At 33.1% G+C, this 24097-nt stretch overlaps 1 protein-coding gene and 1 long non-coding RNA gene across 5 annotated transcripts in view; one reads left to right on the plus strand and one right to left on the minus strand.

Moving 5' to 3' along the window:
* Window positions 1-344: 344 nt before the first annotated feature.
* The window catches only part of LOC135137132 (protein tramtrack, alpha isoform-like), a 34105-nt gene continuing 10352 nt past the window's right edge, over window positions 345-24097 (minus strand). For 3 of the 4 annotated variants that reach the window (XM_064066706.1, XM_064066705.1, XM_064066707.1), the window contains exons 2-4: window positions 23440-23889; window positions 16496-16949; window positions 7436-8959 (exon numbers count right to left, since the gene is read on the minus strand). In XM_064066706.1, the coding sequence (XP_063922776.1) occupies window positions 8385-8959; window positions 16496-16949; window positions 23440-23850 (1440 nt within the window). In that variant the 5' untranslated portion in view covers window positions 23851-23889 and the 3' untranslated portion in view covers window positions 7436-8384. Of the gene's footprint in view, window positions 2369-7435; window positions 8960-16495; window positions 16950-23439; window positions 23890-24097 lie in introns of those variants that run through there. The other variant, XM_064066708.1, reaches the window with a different exon arrangement.
* LOC135137133 (uncharacterized) lies at window positions 2671-3127 on the plus strand. The gene is made up of 2 exons (XR_010281775.1): window positions 2671-2767; window positions 3061-3127. It is a non-coding gene; the product is annotated as an uncharacterized LOC135137133 (long non-coding RNA).

Raw genomic sequence — 24097 nt, forward strand, 5'->3', positions numbered from 1 at the left:
TAAGGCTAGCATACACGTACAAGGTTTTAACAAGCTCGTAACAAATTTGCAAATAGGTTTGAGACACGATTTGAAAAAATTACATTACAAACATTCGTTTACCTGCAGTGACTTGCGTTTTAATTATACATACAATTTAAATCCCATCTGTTGCTGTTTATCCACAAAAACTTGTTTAAAATTCCGAACAAACAAAAGGACAACCTTGGGAATATAATATTAATTGTTGTCTGTTCTAGATGCGTCGAGTTTGGCGTTCCTGAAACAATACGGTTAGCAAATTGTGACATTGACAAAAGGGTGAAAATCGTCAAACCTGTCCTGTGCGCAGCGTGAAAGAATAATTAATATTTAGAGGTAGATTTATTAATAATGAAAAGTACAATAAACAAACAATTAATTCTTATGATAGATTTTTGTGAAGTAAAATTACACAAATAGATATAATACAATTTGCACCAAAGTGACACTTTAAAAATAATCTATAACGAAAATAACACAAATAAAGAAATCAAAATATGATACATAAGCTAAAAGCATTTAATACAAAGTAAAAAACCGTAGATAAATCAACACAATTATAAATTGCTTAGAAATGAAATAAACGATCTGACGACAAAAGTGTGCGAATATGTATATATAATAAATTTTTAAAATTTCCTTCTATAAACATTATTATAAATTTGATAACAAAGTTGCAAATGCTTTGCAAAATATACGGGATATTCTGTTCTTAAACTATTAACATTAGTATATAATTTTACATTAATTGCACTTAGTATTATTCTTACTAAAGACTGTAACTGCTTCGTTATTAATTATTAATCAACAGTAACAATCTTACATGGAAGAACAGTGACGAAACTGGCCTCGGCCTAACAAATGTAAAAACAAAAAATAAACAAACAAAAACACTATCACAATGTGATTATACAAGCTATTGCGTTAGATATTTTTAGATATCTGATATCTCGACGATTTTGATTACATTGCCATAATAATAACAATCGATATTCTGTCTCGGGTGTCGCGTTAGTGACTACTGCTAAGAGAAACAACGAGAATTAAGCTTAAAGAGGAATAAAATAAATAAAGATTCTCAATGGCAAAGAATTAAAAAAATATTGTTTTTCATTGTCCCAACACCTAAATTAAATACTTCATAGTTTACTTAATTGATACATTTGTGCGCTGACGGCATATAAAATATTATTGTCTACTCTGTGCAGTCATATTTAAATATTATGTATAAACATTATTCTACATACTTAATGTAAAGGTTATAATAGACGCTCTGTTATGAACAATATTTGTGTAAATGAACTATCCTAGGTATTTGCAAGACCCCTACTCTATCCAAACCAAAAAAAAAAAAAGAAAAAACTATAATAAACTTTAGAAACAAACAAAAACTAGTACGATGTTAATATTGAATTAGTGGTAGCGCGGCGCCGGTCCCGACCCACCTGTGGCGGGAAATTCAAGCTCGCGCGCATGCGTCCTGGGAAATTTAGAATGTCTTGTACGCACGCGCCCGAACTCCAACCACTTAAAGCACCGAACCGACGCCGCCCGCCCCCGAATTAAAAAATAATTTGGATTATAACTGCTTAGCAGTGGTATTACTCTACTTTACAGAGCCTTCACAAGGCCGTTTTTAACCGCTACAAGGTTAATCACAAGAACAACTAACTAGTACTATTACTTAAATTGTACTTTGCAAACCGCTCGAATTTAGCCAACTAGCACCAAGTACGAAATCAATTCTCGCTTATTTTTTAATTGCGTTCCAGCGCAACCGAATCTGAGCCGCGAAGTCTACAACGTCTTCACGGTATTGGAAAAAACCCCATCGGCGGGAACACGACGTCCTTCGGCATGAAACAGTCGTGCACAGTCTTCATGTGGTTTTTCATTTTGTCGGGTCTCGAGAACTCCTTCTGGCACACGGGGCACGGAAACACTTTGCGCTGGTGTCCTTCGTGGTACAAGAACGCGTGCCGCTGGAAGCTGTACTTGTTCTTGAACGTCTTCTGCACGTCGACCTTGGCGCACTCGGTGCACTGGTAGACGCCCTCGCTGATCGAGGCGTACCGGAACAGGTTGAGGCCGCGGACGGACATCTCCGTCAGCTGCTCGGCGGGGTCCTGGCTCTGGGAGGTGGCGCGGCGGCGCGCCCGCCGCTTCACGGGCTGCCGGCCGGACGTGGGCGCGCTCATGTTGGCGGCGGGCGCGCTGGTGGACGGCGGCGTCGTCGTGTTGTTGTTTATGCTGTCGGTGGCGCTGAGGCGGGCCTCGCTCGCCGCGGGCGGCTCGGGGGTGGTACACTCCTGCTTCGGGCTGAGCAGCTGCTGGGCCAGCGGCGAATCTACGGAAAACGAAAACGTCAACAAGGTGGACGAGGCAACAAAAAACGGGACTCCGAGTCGAGTAGTCAAGGTACAGTTTAGCAAAATTGCACAGCCAGAAAGCCATATTTTGATTGGTCTACTTCAAAAAAAGCCAGCGAGTTTCATTAAAAATTATTAGCATTAAGAAATGGAAATGTTCGCAGCTTCGAATTCTACACCCGACTATTTCTCAGAGATACTCAAATGTATATAAATCATCCCAGATCGTGATAATAAAACGACTTAAGTCAGTTTTTGGGTTTCAACTGTCGTGGTTTTGAAGCAATTATCCAGAACGAGGAGGATATTAACTACCAAAAAATAGTTTTCGGCAATTTCAGATACTTCGTTCATGTTCAAAGCCCAATTAGAACTCAGTTTTTTCCGTAAATCTCACACTGTGATTACCATTCAAAAATGTAAATGTTGGAAGCTTCGAATTCTACACCCGGCTATTTCCCAGAGATACTTAAATGTGTCTAATCATCCCAGATCGTGAAAAGAAAGCGACTTAAGTCAGTTTTTTGGTTTCAACTGTCCTAGTTTTCAAGCAGTTATCTATAAGGTGGAAAATATTATGTGACCATTCCAAAAAAATGTTTTCTGGTTTTTTAGATCCTTTGCAACTACATAAAAGTTAGTCGATGTTCAAACCAAAATTAGAATTCAGATTTTTTTCTTAAATCTCTCACTGTGTATTTCCCAGACACACCAAAATGTCCTTTAATCGCCTCAAATTCGCCAAAAATTTGTAGGTTCCTATCTTCTGGTAGTTTCGACCCTTACAGGTACGAAAAAATTATTTTTCTCTACAAAAGTTAAAAACATAATAAACGTCTTTAAATCATGTCAGTTTCATTTAAAAATATTAACATTCAGAAATCTCAATGTTCGCAGCTTCGAATTCTACACCCGGCTATTTCTCAGAGATACTCAAATGTGTCTAAATCATCCCTGATCGTGAAAATAAAACGACTTAAGCCAGTTTCCGAGTTTCAACTATTCTAGTTTTGAAGTAGTCATCTATAACGTGGAAAAGACTAGGTCAACCCTACCAAAAAATTGTTTTCTGGTGTTTTAGATCCTTTGAAGTACATAAAAGGTAGTTGATGTTGAAACCAAAATTAGAAATCAGTTTTTTTCCTTAAATCTCTCACTGTGTATTTCCCAGACACACCAAAATGTCCTTCAATCGCCTCAAATTCGCCAAAAATTTGTAGGTTCCCATCTTCTGGTAGTTTGGACCCTTACAGGTACGGAAAAATTATTTTTCTCTACAAAAGTTAAAAACAATAAACTTCTTTAAATCATGTCAGTTCCATAAAAAAATATTTGCATTCGGAAATCTAAATCTTCGCAGCTTCGAATCCTACACCCGGCTATTTCTCAGAGATACTCAAATGTGTCTAAATCATCCCAGATCGTGAAAATAAAACGACTTAAGCCAGTTTCCGAGTTTCAACTATTCTAGTTTTGAAGTAGTCATCTATAACGTGGAAAATACTAGGTCAACCCTACCAAAAAATTGTTTTCTGGTGTTTTAGATCCTTTTAAGTACATAAAAGGTAGTTGATGTTGAAACCAAAATTAGAAATCAGTTTTTTTCCTTAAATCTCTCACTGTGTATTTCCCAGACACACCAAAATGTCCTTCAATCGCCTCAAATTCGCCAAAAATTTGTAGGTTCCTATCTTCTGGTAGTTTCGACCTTTACAGGTACGAAAAAATTATTTTTCTCTACAAAAGTTAAAAACAACAAACTTCTTTAAATCATGTCAGTTCCATAAAAAAATACTTGCATTCGGAAATCTAAATCTTCGCAGCTTCGAATTCTACACCCGGCTATTTCTCAGAGATACTCAAATGTGTCTAAATCATCCCAGATCGTGAAAATAAAACGACTTAAGCCAGTTTCCGAGTTTCAACTATTCTAGTTTTGAAGTAGTCATCTATAACGTGGAAAATACTAGGTCAACCCTACCAAAAAATTGTTTTCTGGTGTTTTAGATCCTTTTAAGTACATAAAAGGTAGTTGATGTTGAAACCAAAATTAGAAATCAGTTTTTTTCCTTAAATCTCTCACTGTGTATTTCCCAGACACACCAAAATGTCCTTCAATCGCCTCAAATTCGCCAAAAATTTGTAGGTTCCTATCTTCTGGTAGTTTCGACCCTTACAGGTACGAACAAATTATTTTCCTCTACAAAAGTTAAAAACAATAAACTTCTTTAAATCATGTCAGTTCCATAAAAAAATATTTGCATTCGGAAATCTAAATCTTCTCAGCTTCGAATTCTACACCCGGCTATTTCTCAGAGATACTCAAATGTGTCTAAATCATCCCAGATCGTGAAAATAAAACGACTTAAGCCAGTTTCCGAGGTTCAACTATTCTAGTTTTGAAAGTAGTTATCTATAACGTGGAAAATATTAGGTCGACCATTCCAAAAAATTGTTTTCTGGTTTTTTAGATCCTTTGCAACTACATAAAAGTTAGTCGATGTTCAAACCAAAATTCGAATTCAGATTTTTTTTCCTTAAATCTCTCACTGTGTATTTCCCAGACACACCAAAATGTCCTAAAATTGTAGGCTCCCATTTTCTGGTAGTTTCGACCCTTACAAGTACGAAAAAACTATTTCTCTCTACAAAAGTTAAAAACATAATAAACTTCTTTAAATCATGTCAGTTCCATAAAAAATTATTTGCATTCGGAAATCTAAATCTTCGCAGCTTCGAATTCTACACCCGGCTATTTCTCAGAGATGCTCAAATGTGTCTAAATCAACCCAGATCGTGAAAATAAAACGACTTAAGCCAGTTTCCGAGTTTCAACCCTACCAAAAAATTGTTTTCTGGTGTTTTAGATCCTTTGAAGTACATAAAAGGTAGTTGATGTTTAAACCAAAATTAGAAATCAGTTTTTTTCCTTAAATCTCTCACTGTGTATTTCCCAGACACACCAAAATGTCCTTCAATCGCCTCAAATTCGCCAAAAATTTGTAGGTTTCCATCTTCTGGTAGTTTCGACCCTTACAGGTACGAAAAAATTATTTTTCTCTACAAAAGTTAAAAACAATAAACTTCTTTAAATCATGTCAGTTCCATAAAAAAATATTTGCATTCGGAAATCTAAATCTTCTCAGCTTCGAATTCTACACCCGACTATTTCTCAGAGATGCTCAAATGTGTCTAAATCAAGCCAGTTTCCGAGTTTCAACTGTTCTAGTTTTGAAGTAGTCATCTATAACGTGGAAAATACTAGGTCAACCCTACCAAAAAATTGTTTTTGGGTATTTCAAGTCCTTTGCAACTACATAAAAATTAGTTGATGTTCAAAGGCCAATTAGAATTAAATTTTTTCCTTAAATCTCTCACTGTGTATTTCCCAGGCACACCAAAATATGCTTTAGTCGCCTCAAAATCGAAAAAAATTGTTAAGTTCTCATCTTCTAGTTGTTTCAACTCTTCAGAGGAAGTTTTCTAACGTTCTGGATGTCCTACAGATACAAAAAAAAATATTTCTCTCTGCAAAAGTACAAAACATAATAAACTTCTTTAAATCATGTCAGTTCCATAAAAAAATATTTGCATTCGGAAATCTAAATCTTCTCAGCTTCGAATTCTAAACCCGGCTATTTCTCAGAGATGCTCAAATGTGTCTAAATCAAGCCAGTTTCCGAGTTTCAACTGTTCTAGTTTTGAAGTAGTCATCTATAACGTGGAAAATACTAGGTCAACCCTACCAAAAAATTGTTTTTGGGTATTTCAAGTCCTTTGCAACTACATAAAAATTAGTTGATGTTCAAAGGCCAATTAGAATTAAATTTTTTCCTTAAATCTCTCACTGTGTATTTCCCAGGCACACCAAAATATGCTTTAGTCGCCTCAAAATCGAAAAAAATTGTTAAGTTCTCATCTTCTAGTTGTTTCAACTCTTCAGAGGAAGTTTTCTACCGTTCTGGATGTCCTACAGACACAAAAAAAATATTTCTCTCTGCAAAAGTACAAAACATAATAAACTTCTTTAAATCATGTCAGTTCCATAAAAAATTATTTGCATTCGCAAATCTAAATCTTCGCAGCTTCGAATTCTACACCCGGCTATTTCTCAGAGACGCTCAAATGTGTCTAAATCGTTCCAGATCGTGAAAATAAAACGACTTAAGTCAGTTTCAGGGTTTCAACTATCGTAGTTTTCAAGCAGTTATCCAGAACGTGGAAAATATTAGGTCGAACATTCCAAAATTTTGTTTACTGTTTTTTCAGATCCTTTGCAACTACATAAAAGTTAGTTGATGTTCAAAGCCCAATTAGAATTCAATTTTTCCTTAAATCTCTCACTGTGTATCTCCCAAACACACCAAACGAGGCCTAAATCATCTCAAATTAGCAAAAAAAAAATTAAATTCCCATCTTCTAGTAATTTCAACTTTTCAAGGGAAGTTTTCAAACGTTGTGGATATTCTACAGATACGAAAAATATTATTTCTCTCTGTAAAAGTTAAAAACATAATCAACTTCTTCAAACCATACCAGTTCCATTAAAAATTATTAACATTCAAAAATGTAAACGTTGGAAGCTTCGAATTCTACACCCGGCTATTTCTCAGAGATACTCAAATGTGTCTAAATCATCCCAGATCGTGAAAATAAAACGACTTAAGTCAGTTTCGGGGTTTCAACTATCGTAGTTTTCAAGCAGTTATCCAGAATGTGGAGGATATTATTGGACAACCCGAAATATGCCTAAATCGTCTCAGATTCGGAAAACATTTGTTGGTTTTAGTCTTCTAGTGGTTTCAGGTCTTCAGGGGAAGTTTTCTAACATTTTGGACAAAAAAAACATGTCTCTCTATAAAAGTTAAAAAAATTAGATCAGTTTCGTCAAAAATGATTAGCATTCAAAAACATTTCATACATATTATTTTACATTAAGTGGCTTTCTGACAGCGCAATTATTTAATAAACAACCCTATATACAATTTAAAAAAAACTCTGACAACTCGACTCAGAATCCGCCACACCAAAAAATGAGCAACCAATAAAGTAAATCTTTTATTGAAAGAAACCAACGGAACTAAATACAAAAAGGTAACTAAAGGATAAAAGGTGCAAATAAATTATCTACCTAAAATTAAGTATAAAAACAAATTTTGCTACGAGACTAATAAAAAAAGAAAACAAACATACTTGATATATTATTGCCACTTTACCTTCTAATCCTCAGTACTTTGCGTTTAAAAAAAGTCAGTTATAACAATTAAGGCAAGACTAATTTAGGATTTCGTTTACAACGTAGGAAATTTATTGCCAGTTCATTACAATCTAACAATATCTACACTAATATTTAACATTGGTATAGTAATTCGCATTTAAGGGGGCAAAACTCGGGCGAGCCGTAAGTAAACGTCAGCTGTTTGAGATCAACAATATGCCCCGACTGAACCCAGTCGACTGGTAAGCTTCGGCAACACAACACCCTTAAGTCGACACACAACGAATCTGCGAAGTCAACAACTAGGAACTACAACGTCCTCAAATTCAACAAACTTGAAGTATACCTGAAAAGTGTTACAGAAGACCAACCACAACTTAGACAAGTTCCGAAAAAATTACGCCCCCTGTGAAACCTAAAAGCTAAAACAACTCTCCTACTTTTCCCCACACCTACAGATTTATAACAATTGCACCTTATCCGCTTACGATTCCCCATAATAACGAAATTTTGCTCGAATCCGAGCACACACATCCGAGCAAGCGCGGGTAAACGGTTCCCCCATTCAAAAACATATAAAAAATAAATGCACCAACTTAAGGATCGTTCGATTTCCTCCGTCGGCCCTGTGTGAGCCCGCGCGAGTTCTACCCCGGTAAATATATAAATCACACAAAACATATATCAATATAAAAATATTTGGACTCTCTAGATATAATATAGCATATAAAAGTAACGAAATGATTATTGCCGATTTTCTCGATTAAGGCACTTGTTTAAGGCACTAGCTCATGTTTGATGTTCGGCTTGTGTATGATTTTGAGGTGCGCCAGCATGTTGTCCTTCCGGGTGAAGTCCTTGCAGCACACCGGACAGGTGAACATTTTGACGTCGGACTTGTGCGACGTCATGTAGTGCCGGCAGAAGTTGCTGATGTGGGTGTAGACGCGGCCGCACACCATGCACCTGTACAGATTGTCCTTCTCCCGAACACAAAAATCCCTAGCCGACTTGTCGGGGTCACTGATTTTCTTCGAGTAGTTGACGTATTGCAGCGTCTTGAAGTCGTAGGAGGGGTCGTCGAGGACGATGTCGTAGCTGGCGAAGTCCTCGACGTCCATCAGGCTCAGACTCTCGCGCTTCATCCTGCGGTTGTTGGGGAGCCTGTCGAGGACCATCTTGGGGTCGAGCTTGATGTCCAGCGTCTCGTAGTTCGAGTCGAGCTCTTGCAGGTCGTTGTCGTTCACCTCCAGCTCCAGGTCGGAGGTGGAGGTGTCTTGATATGGCAGGTTGTACTCCTCGTGCAGCGACGAGTTGAAGTCTATGCACTGGACGTCGCCGCTCTTGTCGCCTGCAACAACTCGGTGTTAGTCCTCGTCGTGTAACTGTACAAAGGGAAAAGCTATAGGAAATAAGCCGCGTCATGAGTTCTGTTAGGAGTGGTGAAATGTTATGTAATGTGGCGGCACTGGCTCATTCCTTAACTCTTCCCTTAGTAAAAATGATTAGACTCACCTCACTCGATGCACGATTTATTCACTAACAGCACTATAGCTTTTCCCTTCTCGATACACTAACTAAAACACAAACTTTTCAATTCCACCCTGATTTACAATGCCGGATATTGTCGCTGGCGATGGTTGGGTTCTTATCTCCTTTTACTGCGGATGTTGCGATGCTCTTATGTAAACTGCACGGCATAAAATTTTACTGCCAATAAAACGCGGAGAAGGCGAATCGATTTTGGATTACGGCGTGCCGGAAGTTCGGGAATTATTCGGCCTGAATTTCTGAAAAGGACTTTGGACCGCGACAAGTAAACACGAAATTTAACTGTGCGGATTGCGTAATTCGAAAATGACTCTTCGTTCCATTCTTTTTGGATTTTATGTCGCCCACTAAATATTTTACTACCTATAAATGTCTACGTATGGAATTCCTTTGTTTTTCCTGGTGCGCCTGACGCGCGGAAAAACGGACGGGAATGTTGGTGAGGCGGCTTTTCGTGTACATAAATTTCGATATTTGACACAAATTATTATCACATAAAGTATGCAACGGGAATTCGCAGACTAGAAACGGTGTTGGGAAAGCGTATAACAAAAATCGTCAATGCAATAGTAAAAACCGTATAATTTGAATTGCCGTTCATGCCATAATTACAAACCACTGCACAACGATTAATTCAATTTTCGAAAATTTTGGCAAAAATTGGTGAAGTTTCAAGGCCGGGCCGAGTCAAGGCTAGCATATCGTACTAAATTCTCTTTTTTCTGTATGGTAACATTAATCACCACCAGTTACATCAACCTTCGTAAAAGAGGTTTTAAAGATAATTTTGCCAAGGACAATATGCTGTCATTTCGGATTCCTGCAACTTCCCGATTGAAATAATTTAACGGGAAATATGTTTCGAAAAGCAGAAGGCGGAAGAAATCAATGATGGATTTAGTGGAAATTTCCAACCTCTGCGTGTGTTAAAATCGGGGTATCAAAAAAATATAATTTTAAAACTTCCACTTATAAATTCACGATTTAAAATGCAAAACTATTCTTAAACATAATAGTGTATAAAAAAGAGCAGTCATGATGAATTTATTATGCAAAAGACTCATTGTATCAAGGTTACATAGAGGCTAGTTTTACCACTTAATTTTTATCATTTTCACCACAATGGTTAGAAAATGTTAGGTTAATAGGTGTGTACACATTTTCCAAAAATTGTTTTGATTTTAGCATTGTTTGCCAAATGGGGTAATCAAATCGAATTTTTTTTTATAATAAAACTTTTTATGGAAAATATCCTTCTCTATAACATTGTTCTTGTCTTCATTTGAACAGAACTTTGGAGTTTTTTTGAAAATTAAGTTCTTTTTTTGTTATTTGAGACGGTAAAGCAAATCTGACTTCAGGTTTGTACTCCACAAAAAATTTTCTACAAGTCAGCCATTTTTGGGACTTAATCTTTGGCTTCCTTTTTTACTCAATAATAATTGTTACAGTTTTCTTTGACAACGCGATTACTTAAGAACATGTTCCATATGGTAATTTCTTGGAGAAAAATGGGCATTGCAATCAAGCTCCGCCCCTCGATTCACGACGAATAAAATAAATCCTTACAATTAAGGTTGGGCGGGTGGGCGGGGCTTATTTTGTGTTTTGTTTTTTTCTTAATATGAGTATTTTTCTTTGACAAGAAACTTAAAACATGTAAAAAATGATAAATGTTTATAGGGAAATATTGATTTTACAATGGTGTTCCACCCCTCAGTGTAAAAAATTCATTACAAATGACATCGAGGCTGGTATAGGTGGGACTTAATCTGTTGCTTCTTTTTTTACTTAACAATAAATTTTTATAGTTTTGTTTGAACACAATTTGTTAAGAACATATTTCAGATGGTAATTTCTTATTGAAAAGTAAGAATTTTACAATAATGCTTCACCCTTCGATGTGACAACGAATAAAAATTCATCACAATAGAGATAGGGTGGGTGGGCGGGGTTTATATTTTGCCTTGTTTGCTTAATATATGTACATGTTTTCATAACAAAAAGCCTAAAACATGTTAAAAATGGTCTTAAAATTCTGTCGAAAGATTTTTAGAAATTATTTTCCCAGTTTCTCGGTTAGTTGAAAATCTACGGTAAAAGTGACTCTCAGATAAAACTACGAAAAATTCCTTACAAATTTAAAATTACAAAAATGTCTTATTATAATTGAATAAAGCCCTTTTCTTTTTTCTTGAAAATTTTTGGAAAATATTTTTCGGTTCCTGTAAGAGCTATGGCAAAAATCTTATAAAGAATTCTCTATAATCTTGTTCTTGTCTTTCTTTGAACAGAACTCTTATAAACTTTTTTTTGGAGTTTTTTTTGGAAAATTAAGTCCCTTTTTTATTATTTGAGGAGGTAGAACAAAACTGACTTAGGGTTTGTTGTCTACAAAGAATTTTCTATAAATCAGCACTTTTTTCCATTCAAATAAGGTCCGTTTCAAAATTCTACCGGACGATTTTTGGAAATTATTTTCCCATTTTTTTCCGGCCACTTGAAAATCTACGGCAAAATATAAAACTACGAAAAATTCCTTACACACTAATCTTTGTTTCCATTTGAATAGTCCTTTGAAAATTACAAAAATGTATTTATTATATTTAAATAAACCCCTTGTCAACAATTTTTTTTTTGAAAATTTTTGGAAAATATTCTTCGGTTCCTATAACAACTGTTGCAAAAATCTTATAAAGAATTCTCTATAACCTTAACCTTGTCTTTCTTTGAATAGAACTCTCATAAACTTTTTTTGGAGTTTTTTTGGAAAATTAAGTCCCTTTTTTGTTATTTGAGGAGGTAGAATAAAACTGACTTCAGGTTTGTAGTTTACAAAGAATTTTCTATAAATCAGCACTTTTTTCCATTCAAATAGGGTCCGTTTCAAAATTCTGCCGGACGATTTTTGGAAATTATTTTCCCCATTTTTTTCCGGCCACTTGAAAATCTACGCAAAATATAAAACTACGAAAAATTCCTTACACACTAATCTTTTCTCAATTTGAATAGAGTCCATTCCAACATTTATTTGGAAAATTTTTGAAAATTACAAAAATGTCTTATTATATTTAAATAAAGCCCTTTTCAACTATTTTTTTTTGAAAATTTTTGGAAAATATTCTTCGGTTCCTATAACAGCTGTTGCAAAAATCTTATAAAGAATTCTCTATAACCTTGTTCTTGTATTTCTTTGAATAGAACTCTTACAAACTTTTTTTTGGAGTTTTTTTTGGAAAATTAAGAGTCCCATTGTTGCTATTTGAGGAGGTAGAATAAAACTGACTTCAGGTTTGTAGTCTACAAAGAATTTTCTATAAATCAGCACTTTTTTCCATTCAAATAGGGTCCGTTTCAAAATTCTACCGGACGATTTTTGGAAATTATTTTCTCCATTTTTTCCAGCCACTTGAAAATTTACGGCAAAATATAAAACTACGAAAAATTCCTTACACACTAATCTTTTCTCAATTTGAATAGAGTCCATTCCAACATTTATTTGGAAAATTTTTGAAAATTACAAAAATGTCTTATTATATTTAAATAAAGCCCTATTCAACTATTTTTTTTGAAAATTTTTGGAAAATATTCTTCGGTTCCTATAACAGCGGTTGCAAAAATCTTATAAAGAATTCTATATATCCTTGTTCTTGTCTTTCTTTGAATAGAACTCTTACAAACTTTTTTTTTGAGTTTTTTTTGGAAAATTAAGTCCCATTTTTTTTATTTGAGGAGGTAGAATAAAACTGACTTCAGGTTTGTAGTCTACAGAGAATTTTCTATAAATTAAAACTTTCATCCATTCAAATAAGGTCCGTTCAAAATTTTACCGGACGAATTTTGGAAATTATTTTCCCCATTTTTTCCGGCCACTTGTAAATCTACGCAAAATATAAAACTAGGAAAAATTCCTTACACACTAATCTTTTCTCAATTTGAATAGAGTCCATTCCAACATTTATTTGGAAAATTTTTGAAAATTACAAAAATGTCTTATTATATTTGAATAAAGCCCTTTTCAACTATTTTTTTTTTTAAATCTTTGGAAAATATTCTTCGGTTCCTATAACAGCTGTTGCAAAAATCTTATAAAGAATTCTCTTTAACCTTATTCTTGTCTTTCTTTGAATAGAACTCTTATAAACTTTTTTTGGAGTTTTTTTTTGGAAAATTAAGTCCCATTTCTGTTATTTGAGGAGGTAGAATAAAACTGACTTCAGGTTTGTAGTCTACAAAGAATTTTCTATAAATTAGTACTTCTATCCATTCAAATAAGGTGCGTTTCAAAATTTTACCGGATGAATTTTGGAAATTATTTTCCCCATTTTTTCCGGCCACTTGAAAATCTACGCAAAATATAAAACTACAAAAAATTCCTTACACGGTAATCTTTTCTCAATTTGAATAGAGTCCATTCCAACAGTTATTTGGAAAATTTTTGAAAATTACAAAAATGTCATTACATTTAAATAAAGCCCTTTTCAACTATTTTTTTTTTTTGAAAATTTTTGGAAAATATTCTTCGGTTCCTATAACAGCTGTTGCAAAAATCTTATAAAGAATTCTCTATAACCTTGTTCTTGTATTTCTTTGAATAGAACTCTTACAAACTTTGTTTTTGAGTTTTTTTTGGAAAATTAAGTCCCATTTTTGTTATTTGAGGAGGTAGAATAAAACTGACTTCAGGTTTGTAGTCTACAAAGAATTTTCTATAAATTAGTACTTTTATCCATTCAAATAAGGTGCGTTTCAAAATTTTACCGGACGAATTTTGGAAATTATTTTCCCCATTTTTTCCGGCCACTTGAAAATCTACGCAAAATATAAAACTACAAAAAATTCCTTACACGCTAATCTTTTCTCAATTTGAATAGTCCATTCCAACATTTATTTGGAAAATATTCATCGGTTCCTATAACAGCTGTTGCAAAAATCTTATGAAGAATTCTCTATAACCTTATTCTTGCCTTTCTTTGAATAGAACTCTTATAAAATTTTTTTGGAGTTTTTTTGGAAAATTAAGTCCCTTTTTTGTTATTCGAGGAGATAGAACAAAACTGACTTCAGGTTTGTAGTCTACAAAGAATTTTCTATAAATCAGTACTTTTTCCATTCAAATAGGATCCGTTTCAAAATTCTATCGGACGATTTTTGGAAATTATTTTCCCCATTTTTTCCGGCTACTTGAAAATCTACGGCAAAATATAAAACTACGAAAAATTTCTTAATCTTAGTCTTCATTTGAATAGAGTCGATTCCAACATTTATTTGGAAAATTTTTGAAAATTACAAAAATGTCTTATTATATTTAAATAAAGCCCTTTTCAACTATTTTTTTTGAAAATTTTTGGAAAATATTCTTCGATTCCTATAACAGCTGTTGCAAAAATCTTATAAAAAATTCTCTATAACCTTGTTCTTGTGTTTCATTGAATAGAACTCTTATAAACTTATTTTGCAGTTTTTTTTGGAAAATTAAGTCCCATTTTTGTTATTTGAGGAGGTAGAATAAAACTGATTTCAGGTTTGTAGTCTACAAAGAATTTTCTATAAATTAGGACTTTTATCCATTCAAATAAGGTGCGTTTCAAAATTTTACCGGACGAATTTTGGAAATTATTTTCCCCATTTTTTCCGGCCACTTGAAAATCTACGCAAAATATAAAACTACAAAAAATTCCTTACACGCTAATCTTTTCTCAATTTGAATAGTCCATTCCAACATTTATTTGGAAAATTTTTGGAAAATATTCTTCGGTTCCTATAACAGCTGTTGCAAAAATCTTATAAAGAATTCTCTATAACCTTATTCTTGCCTTTCTTTGAATAGAACTCTTATAAACTTTTTTTGGAGTTTTTTTGGAAAATTAAGTCCCTTTTTTGTTATTCGTGGAGATAGAACAAAACTGACTTCAGGTTTGTAGTCTACAAAGAATTTTCTATAAATCAGTACTTTTTCCATTCAAATAGGATCCGTTTCAAAATTCTATCGGACGATTTTTGGAAATTATTTTCCCCATTTTTTCCGGCTACTTGAAAATCTACGGTAAAATATAAAACTACGAAAAATTTCTTAATCTTAGTCTTCATTTGAATAGAGTCGATTCCAACATTTATTTGGAAAATTTTTGAAAATTACAAAAATGTCTATTATAAACCCATTTTTAACTTTTTTTTTTAAGTTTTGGAAAATATTCTTCGATTGATAACTTTATTCTTATCTTTATTTGAACAGAAGCCTTACAACTTTTTTTTTAGTTTTTTTTGAAAATTAAGTTCTTTTGTTGCTATTTGAGGAGGTACAGCTATACTGACTGCAGGTTTGTACTCACAAAGAATTTTCCAAAGTCAGCACATTTTTCCATTCAAATGGAGTCCGTTTCAAAATTCTACCGGACGATTTTTGGAAATTATTTTCTCAGTTTTTTCGGTCAGTTGAAATGCCTCAGGAAAAAATTTAAAAAAAAATTGTTAAATAGGAAAAACTTTCTATATTCGAAAATCATAAAATTCGTACGCAGGATTAATTTAAAAAAAGATATATAGATTGCGTTAATTAAAAAATCACCTTAAAAACGCAGATTCAGTTTGTTATTAGCTTGATACTCCTGAAATTTAACACTGCAATAACTCTTATTGGGTGAACTATCGGTATCCGATAGAAGCTAAGATTAATTATAAGTTGAGCACTACGTTGAGCAGTTTTCAAAAATAGGGGCAAAAACGTCATGATAGTTACCACCTCCGCGCTACCGCCCCCAACTTTCTATCTTTAAATGCAACGCTTTCATTTTGTCCTCGAAAACTAGAATTATTTACTACTTTGTGTATATTTGAAACTTCTTTATCAACCTTGATCTAATTTCCACGTTTTACTCTTAATCTTTAAACTAAAAAAAAATCAATTGTTTGTTTTAAAAAAGTACACAAAAGTGATTTTTTTTAATTGAGCGTGCACCCAAAACAACTCATAAAACATCCTTCACACTCTTTTTGCTTCAAGACAATTTAAAATAAAAACTGTCTCTGGTGGTAAAAAATCACGGCAATCTCGTGCGAAATGTGCAACTTTTCGTGACCATTGCGTAATACCCCATTTCAACACTACGTAGACCGTAAACGTACTTGTCATTCCACGTTGCACCAATCCCCTCTCCAATTATGGCACAAACAGCACTCCACACATAAGATCCCCCACCTCCACTCCTCCAACCCCCGCCGAATTAATATTAAACGCACATCCAATCGAGTCCAACCCTCAGCAATCCAATTCCCTCACCGGACGTCCGGCCGGGCCCATCCCACCCCTCGACCTTTTCCCAGCCCCTCGACTCACCGGAAGACTGAAAGTCGTCGACGTTCTTCGCGTTGTTGAACGTCTGCTCCTTGGAGGTGCCCGCCACCGGCTCGCTCTCCTCCTTGACTTTGGCATCGTCCAGATCGTTCTCTTTCGCGTCCGACTTGCCCGTGCTGCGGTCGGAGTCGTTGCCCCCGAACCCGTCCATGCCCATCTTCACTTCGAGCATCTCGGGGCTTCCCTGGACCAGCGCGTCGCCCCTGTCGAAGTCCTCGCCGGGGGTGCCGTTCGAGCTGCCCGAGAGCTTCCGAGGCCTGCCGCGCTTCCGTTTCGGCTGGAGGAGGGCGTTGCCGAGCATGTTCAGAGGGTTGCCGAACCTCTTGTTCTGTTGTTGCAGTCTTTGCAGGTGTGGCATGTTGGCGTTCATTTGGTTTTGTTGCGTCAGGGATGACGTTATTGTATCACATTTCTCTTCGTTTACCTCGGTCAGACCCTAGAAATTGAAATAGGGGATGTTAGTGGCTTCATTTACAAAAATTATTAAAAAAATATAAAAAAGGAACACCTTGATTTCATAACAGCCTTTAAAGCTCAAACAAATTCACTTATTTAAAGACGACCCTATTACAAATGTCCGGGAAAAAGAAGTGAGTGCTTTTACGAAGGAATTCAAGATTTATGTGCATAGTTATCCATATACACAACAATTAAATTAAAATAACTAAAAATATAAAAGGTTAATTAACCAGCAATTAACAATACCGTTAACCGCTTGCATAGAAAGAGTTTTACACTTCGTTGTTGAATAATTCGAATTTTAGTTCACGGCTCGATGGATACAATGAAAAAACAACGAAATTATTTGGACAAGTCTACGAAAATTTCGAATTCTTGTCGTCTACTTAAAGCCTTGAATTATCCCTCCTTGTAAAAGTTTTTCGTTTTATTCGTCTGATTGTGTTTCAAAGGTCTTCCAGACCCTATTTTTTTTCCTTAAAATTAAAGATTGTTTTTGACGTCAATAATCTCAAATGCAGTAAAGCGTCTAACACGATTATCTATTTGAAAGTCGTTACTGGCAATATTGGCTGTGGTTTCGGTTGAAATTATAAGGGTCATTAAAAAAATACATGAACAAATTTATCTGTTGTAAATAATGAAGAATTATTAAAAAAGAAAATGAAAAAAAAAAACATTAACCATTAACACTTTTTGTTTTTAGAATTAGCTCGTTGAGATCTAATCTCACAATATTTTGAGAATTTTTTTGGCAATTTTTCAATAACCTCAAATTTTTTGTTTTTAAATTTCGATCTCCTAATAATTTAAAAATAGAAGTTTAGAATTTCAACCACTTTCAAACTCAGACAAACTAATAAAATCTAGAAAAATCGAAAAATGTTGATGAATAATAATCGGAAGACAAAAACTTTTATCTATTTAGGTGCGATTTTTAACAGAGAAAATCGAAAAAAAAATCGAGAAAACAATTTTCAATTTTTGGATATTCAATTTTTCAATTTTTAATTTCTTCAATTTTGGATTTCATTAAAAAAATTTCACTTTCTCTGTTTTCGAAATTTTTCAATTTTTTGATTTGATAATTTTGAAGTTTCTATAATTTTTCGATCCGACAATTTTCGGCTTTTCTAATTTTTCCATTCGATTAATTTTTTCTTCTTTCCAATTTTTCATTTCTACAGTTCTTCGAAATGCAGTTTTCCGAATTTCCACTTTTTCGATTTTGCAATTTCTCGTTTTTTTCAGTTTTTCGATTTTATCGGATTCTTTAGTTTTTCGAGTTTTTCACTTTTCGAATAAAAAATATGGAAAAATTACAAAATTGTAACATTGAAAAATAAAAAAAAAACAAAATCCAGAACTAGAAAAATTGAGTTAATGAAAATTTTAAAAGTCGAAAGATTAAAAATTGAGAAATCTAAAAAATCGAAACAATGAAATATTGTAAAATCGAATTATTGAAAATTAAGGAAATCCGAAAATCGAAGTACTGAAAAATCAAAAAATATAAAATACAGAAACTGAAACTTTAAAAATCGGGAAAATGAAGGATTTTTCAATTTTTCGATTTGCAAATTTTTCGGCTTTCAATTTTTCAGTTTTTTTTTGGATTTTTAATTTTTCGTTTATTCAATTTTAAATTTTTCAGTTTCTGAATTTCTCAATTTTTAATATCTTCTATTGTGGATTTCATTTAAAAAATTTCACTTTTTCTATTATACAATTTTAGAAATTTTCCATTGTTCAGTGTGTTTTAGAAATTTTTCGTTTATTCAATTTCCTCGATTTTTCGGTTTTTAATTTTTGAATTTCTCCATATTTAATTACAGTTTTTCCTTTACAATTTTTACATTTCTATAATTTTTCGAACTGAGAATTTTCCGTTTTCTCATTTTTCCATTCGATTCGTTTTTTCTTCTTTCCAATTTTTCGTTTCTTTAGTTCTTCGAAATGCAGTTTTTCGATTTTTTCGGATTCTTTGGTTTTTCGAGTTTTTAATCTTTCGAATAAAAAATATGGAGAAATTATAAAATTTTAACATTGAAAAATCAAAAATAAAAAACCAAAAAGTATAAAATGAAAAATTGCAAACCAAGAACTAGAAAAATTGAGTTAACGAAAATTTTAAAAGTGGAAAGATTAAGAATTGAGAAATCTAAAAATCGAAAAAATGAAATATTGCGTAATCGAATTATTGAAAATTATGGAAATTGGAAAATCGAAGTACTGAAAAATCAAAGATTGACAGTCGATAGAAACATGGAAAAAAATAAAGGAAATGAAAAAACGAAAAATATAAAATACAGAAAATGAAACTTCAAAAATCGGGAAAATGAAGGATTTTTTCAATTTTTCGATTTGCAAATTATCCGGCTTTCAATTTTTCAGTTTTTTTGGATTTTTTTATTCTTCGTTTTTTCAATTTTAGATTTTTCAGTTTCTGCATTTTTCAGCTTTTAATTTCTTCAATTTTGGATTTCATTAAAAAAATTTCACTTTTTGTATTATACAATTTTAGAAATTCTCCATTTTTCGATTAGTGTTTTAGAAAATTTTCATTTATTCGATTTTTCAATTTTTCGATTTTTAATTTTTGAATTTCTCCATATTTAATTACAGTTTTTCGACTTCACAATTTTGACGTTTCTATAATTTTTCGATCTGAAAATTTTCGGTGTTCTAATTTTTCCATTCGATTCGTTTTTTCTTCTTTCCAATTTTTCGTTTCTCCAGTTCTTCGATTTTTTCGGATTCTTTAGTTTTTCGAGTTTTTAACTTTTCGAATAAAAAATATGGAAAGATTTCAAAATCGTAACATTGAAAAATCAAAAATAAAAAAAACAAAAAGTATAAAAATCTAACAGCAAATTCCAAAACGGAAATGACGAAAAATTGGAAAACCAACTGGAAAATCGAAAAAATGAAAAATCAAAATTGAAAATCGAAAAACTGAAACATCGAGAAACGACACATCAAAAAATTTTGAAATCGATAAAATGAAAGATCAAATTATTGAAAAATCCCAAAATTAAAATATTAATACATTGAGAAATCGAAACATTGAAAAATCGAAGAATCAAAGTCAACGAATCAAAGTCGAAAAATCAAAAATTTTAAAAACTAAAAATTTTAAAAAATTAACCTAAAAAATCGAGAAATTCAAAGGTCGAAAAACCAAAAAATTGATTATTGGAGAAGTTAAATATTTAGAAATGTCAAAAATTGAAAAAAAAATTGAAACAGAAAATAGCAGAATCGAAAAATGAAAAAATCGAGAAATCGAAAATTTGAAAAATCGAAAAACTGGAAGACGCCAACACTGAAATATCGAAAAATTGAACAATCGAGGAATCAAAAAGTCAAAAAATCGAAAATTCCAAAAATCTAGAAATTAAAACAAAAAATCTAAAAATTAAAAAATTGAAAATTTGAACAATCGGAATCGAAAAATGGAAGATTTCGAAAAACTGAAAAATCAAAAACCAGAAAAATCGAAAAATTGAAGATTTGGAAAACGGAAAAATCGAAAAACCAACCGGAAAATCGAAAAAACGAAAAATTGAAAAACTGAAACATCGAGAAACAAAACATCAAAAGATGGAGACATTTTGAAATCGAGAAAATGAAGGGTCAAAATATTGAAAAATTTTCCAAAACTGTGATTTCGAAAAATTGAAAAATCCCAAAATGAAAATATCAGTAAATTGAGAAATCGAAAAATTAAAAAATCGAAAAGCCGAAAAATCAAATTCGAAAAAATTTAAAACCTGAACAATTAAACGATTGAAAAACTGAAAAATCGAAAAAAAGAGAAATCCAAAGCTCGAAAAACCAAAAAATCGTTTATTGGAGAAATTGAATATGTAGAAATGTCAAAAATTGAAAAAAAATTGAAACATCTGAAAATGAAAAAAATTCAGAAATCGAAAATTTGAAAAATCAAGAAATTGAAGAATCGAAAAACCGGAAGATCGAAACACTGAATATCGAAAAATTGAAAACGGAACAATGAACAATAGAGGAATGAAGATAAGAAAAACTGAAAAATCCCAAAACTGAAATGTGTATCGAAAAATTAAGAAATCGAAAGTTGAACAATCGAAAAATCGAAAATTCGAAAAATCTAGAAACCAAAACAAAAAATCTAAAAATTGGAAATCAAGAACTAGAAAAATTGAGTTAACGAAAATTTTAAAAGTCGAATGACTAAAAATTGAAAAATCTAAAATTTTGAAATATTGCAAAATCGAATTATGGAAATCGGGAAATCGAAGTACTGAAAAGTCAAAGATTGACAGTCGATAGAAACATGGAAAAAATAAAGGAAATGAAAAAACGAAAAATATAAAATACAGAAAATGAAACTTTAAAAAAAATCGGGAAAATGAAGGATTTTTCCATTTTTCGATTTGCAAATTTTCCGGCTTTCAGTTTTTCGGTTTCTTGGGATTTTTGACTTTTTCGTTCTGTCAAGTTTATATTTTTCAGTTCTCGATTTTTCAATTGACAATTTTTCGTTTTTTCAATTCTTTTATTTTTTCAAAGTTTCTTTTGTCCTGTAATTTTTCGTTTATTTGATTTTTCAATTTTGCAAATTTTGGATTTCTTCGATTTCTTTAGTTTTCAATATTTTAATTTTACGATATTTCATTTTTCTCATTTTGCACCTTTTGGATTTTTAAGTTTCTCAATTTTTAACTTCCGATTTTTGAATTTGTCGTTTCTTCAATTTTTCAAGTTCTTCAAAAAAATAAGTATGATATTGAAAACTTTGAAAAATCTCGAAAATGGAGATTTTTCAAAGTTTTCAATATCATACTTATTTTTTTTTTTCATTTCTGATTTTTCAGTTTTAGTTTCGCACTTTTTCAATTTTTTTGATTGGAAAAATTAAAAAATTGAAAAATCGCAAAATTAAAAATCGACAAAATAAAAACCGGGAAATTGCAAAGTCAAAAATGACTGAAAAAACACCAACTTCGAAATCTCAAAATTTTGCAGACTTTGATTTTTAGACATACTGAATTTGAGAAAGACCGAAAGCAGTTCGTGAACAAAAAAACACAAGAAGGCCAAAATTTCCACTTTCAATCTCCGAATTTTAAACAACTGAAATTTCGAAAAATCGAAAAATGTTGAACAACTAAACGAACATTTTTAACAAACCGAAAAAACCTGAAAAAACGCAAGAAGTTAAAAATTTCGATTCCGACAGTTCGTGACCAACTAAAAATTTTTTGCAGCGAAAATCGACGAACCCAAAACCACAAAAACGTAAAATTCGCCAGGCGCCTCCCCCGTCTGAAAATAATTTCGGATTTTCAATCCTGAAAATAGCCCATCTATTTTACACTAAGTGCTGTTAATTATTCCGACCCATGAGATTTAGCTGTCGTAAGCCTCTAATTTCGGCAACTCGAAAAGATCGTGAATCACAACCGAGTCGTGATAGATTTAATAATTAAACAATTTGAGTACAGTTAAAAAAATTAATTGATTTGGAAACGCGAGACGCCAGAAATCGAACATTTTGCAATCGAAGAACTCTCAAGAGAAATGCAAAATCGGTAGCAAAATATTTAGATAAATTAAGTCTATATTTAAGGAAAAGGAGGACAAGTTTATCCTATTACGTAACACCGTTTTGTAATGTTTTCATTCAACTACGAGCCTTTCGCTTGAAAAAATCACCGGCGACCTTCCTCACTGAACGCTGTTTTTATACCCTTAATGAATACAACAGCTAGTTTTTTTTAATGTAGTTATCTGCAACAGTTCGATAAATTTAACTTATCCCACTCGTTTGAATTAGGTAATGGCTGCACTAGTGCGGTAATGTCACTTACTTTTTATTTATTGACCGACGACGTTCAGATTGTGATTATTACATCTTCTGGTCGTACAGATGTCGACAATTACAGCTGTTTTAGTCCCGTAAACTACCACCACTATTACTTACCAACCAAGAGTTTATACCTGATAACGACCGTAATTCACCTGCACATTTTTATGGTGCAATAAACTTTACGACGCAACGATGTTTATTTGTTTAATATAATAAAACATAAATTCAAATCAGGTTTCTAATTGAATTGACAGGCTAATTCGATTTTTAAGAAAGAAATAAACAAAGGGAAACGATGGCCGAAGCATAAGGTAAACCATAAAGTGGAAACTTAATCACGTTATTAATTCCACACTAACTACACGTAATACATGAAATTGGGTATTAAAATCCTTCCAGACTTTGATAAAAAAAAAATAATAATAATTTAAATAGTCAAATAGCAACGACGGTGTAAAGTGTGTTGCATACACACTTTCCAAACGTAACTACATCGTCATAGTTAATCCAGCAACCTCAAACCCAAAAAGAAATTCCACCTCGCACTATGATTCATTGCCAAGGTGATTCATTCATAACTTTATTGGAAATAGCACAACCACGTTCCCGTTCCTACCTTTATCCTTAAACTCTCCGCGACCCTCAGAAAAGCCGTCAGCCTGTCCTGGTCCACGCTGACCTCCCCCCTGTACATGAAGTCCAGCAGACTCCTCATGTCGCTGTACGGGACATCTTTCAAAATAACGATCGGGTGTTTGTCGGGATGATTAACGAACAAAGTTTGGAAGTACGGACTGCACGCCGAAAGGACCATTTTATGCGCTCGTAAAAGCTGGCCTTCTACGGCTAACGTGACGTCGACGAAACTCTCGTCGTGGAGAAGCTGGTCGAATACTGACAACAAATTCGACTGATGGTTGTTCCACCGAAGACAGAAACGTTGGGAAGACATGTTTTGCGGAGCTGGGGATCCTACGTCTGGCTGATACTGCGTTGGCTGTGGGTAGCGGTAGTTCAGACTTGTCATTGGTGGTACGGGCGCAATTTTGTTACCGTTGGTGTAACACTAGAAAAAAAAAAATTCTGTAACACGTGGCGAAGGGGTAAAATCGACGAAACTACGTTCAAACTCGAAGATAATACTGCGGCTTGACGATAGTTACTAGTTAGTCAGTAGTTTAAAAGTACTTAACCCTAATGCCGCTTTCGGCGCAATTATTTGAAAAGGTGGTTGAAAATTCAAGTACTATCTTCTAATGACGCCGATAATAATT

This window comes from Zophobas morio, unplaced genomic scaffold, assembly GCF_036711695.1.
Source record: "Zophobas morio isolate AGI-343-1 ecotype UQ-CSIRO unplaced genomic scaffold, CSIRO_AGI_Zmor_V1 ptg000028l, whole genome shotgun sequence".
NCBI classification, from domain to species: Eukaryota; Metazoa; Arthropoda; class Insecta; order Coleoptera; family Tenebrionidae; genus Zophobas; species Zophobas morio.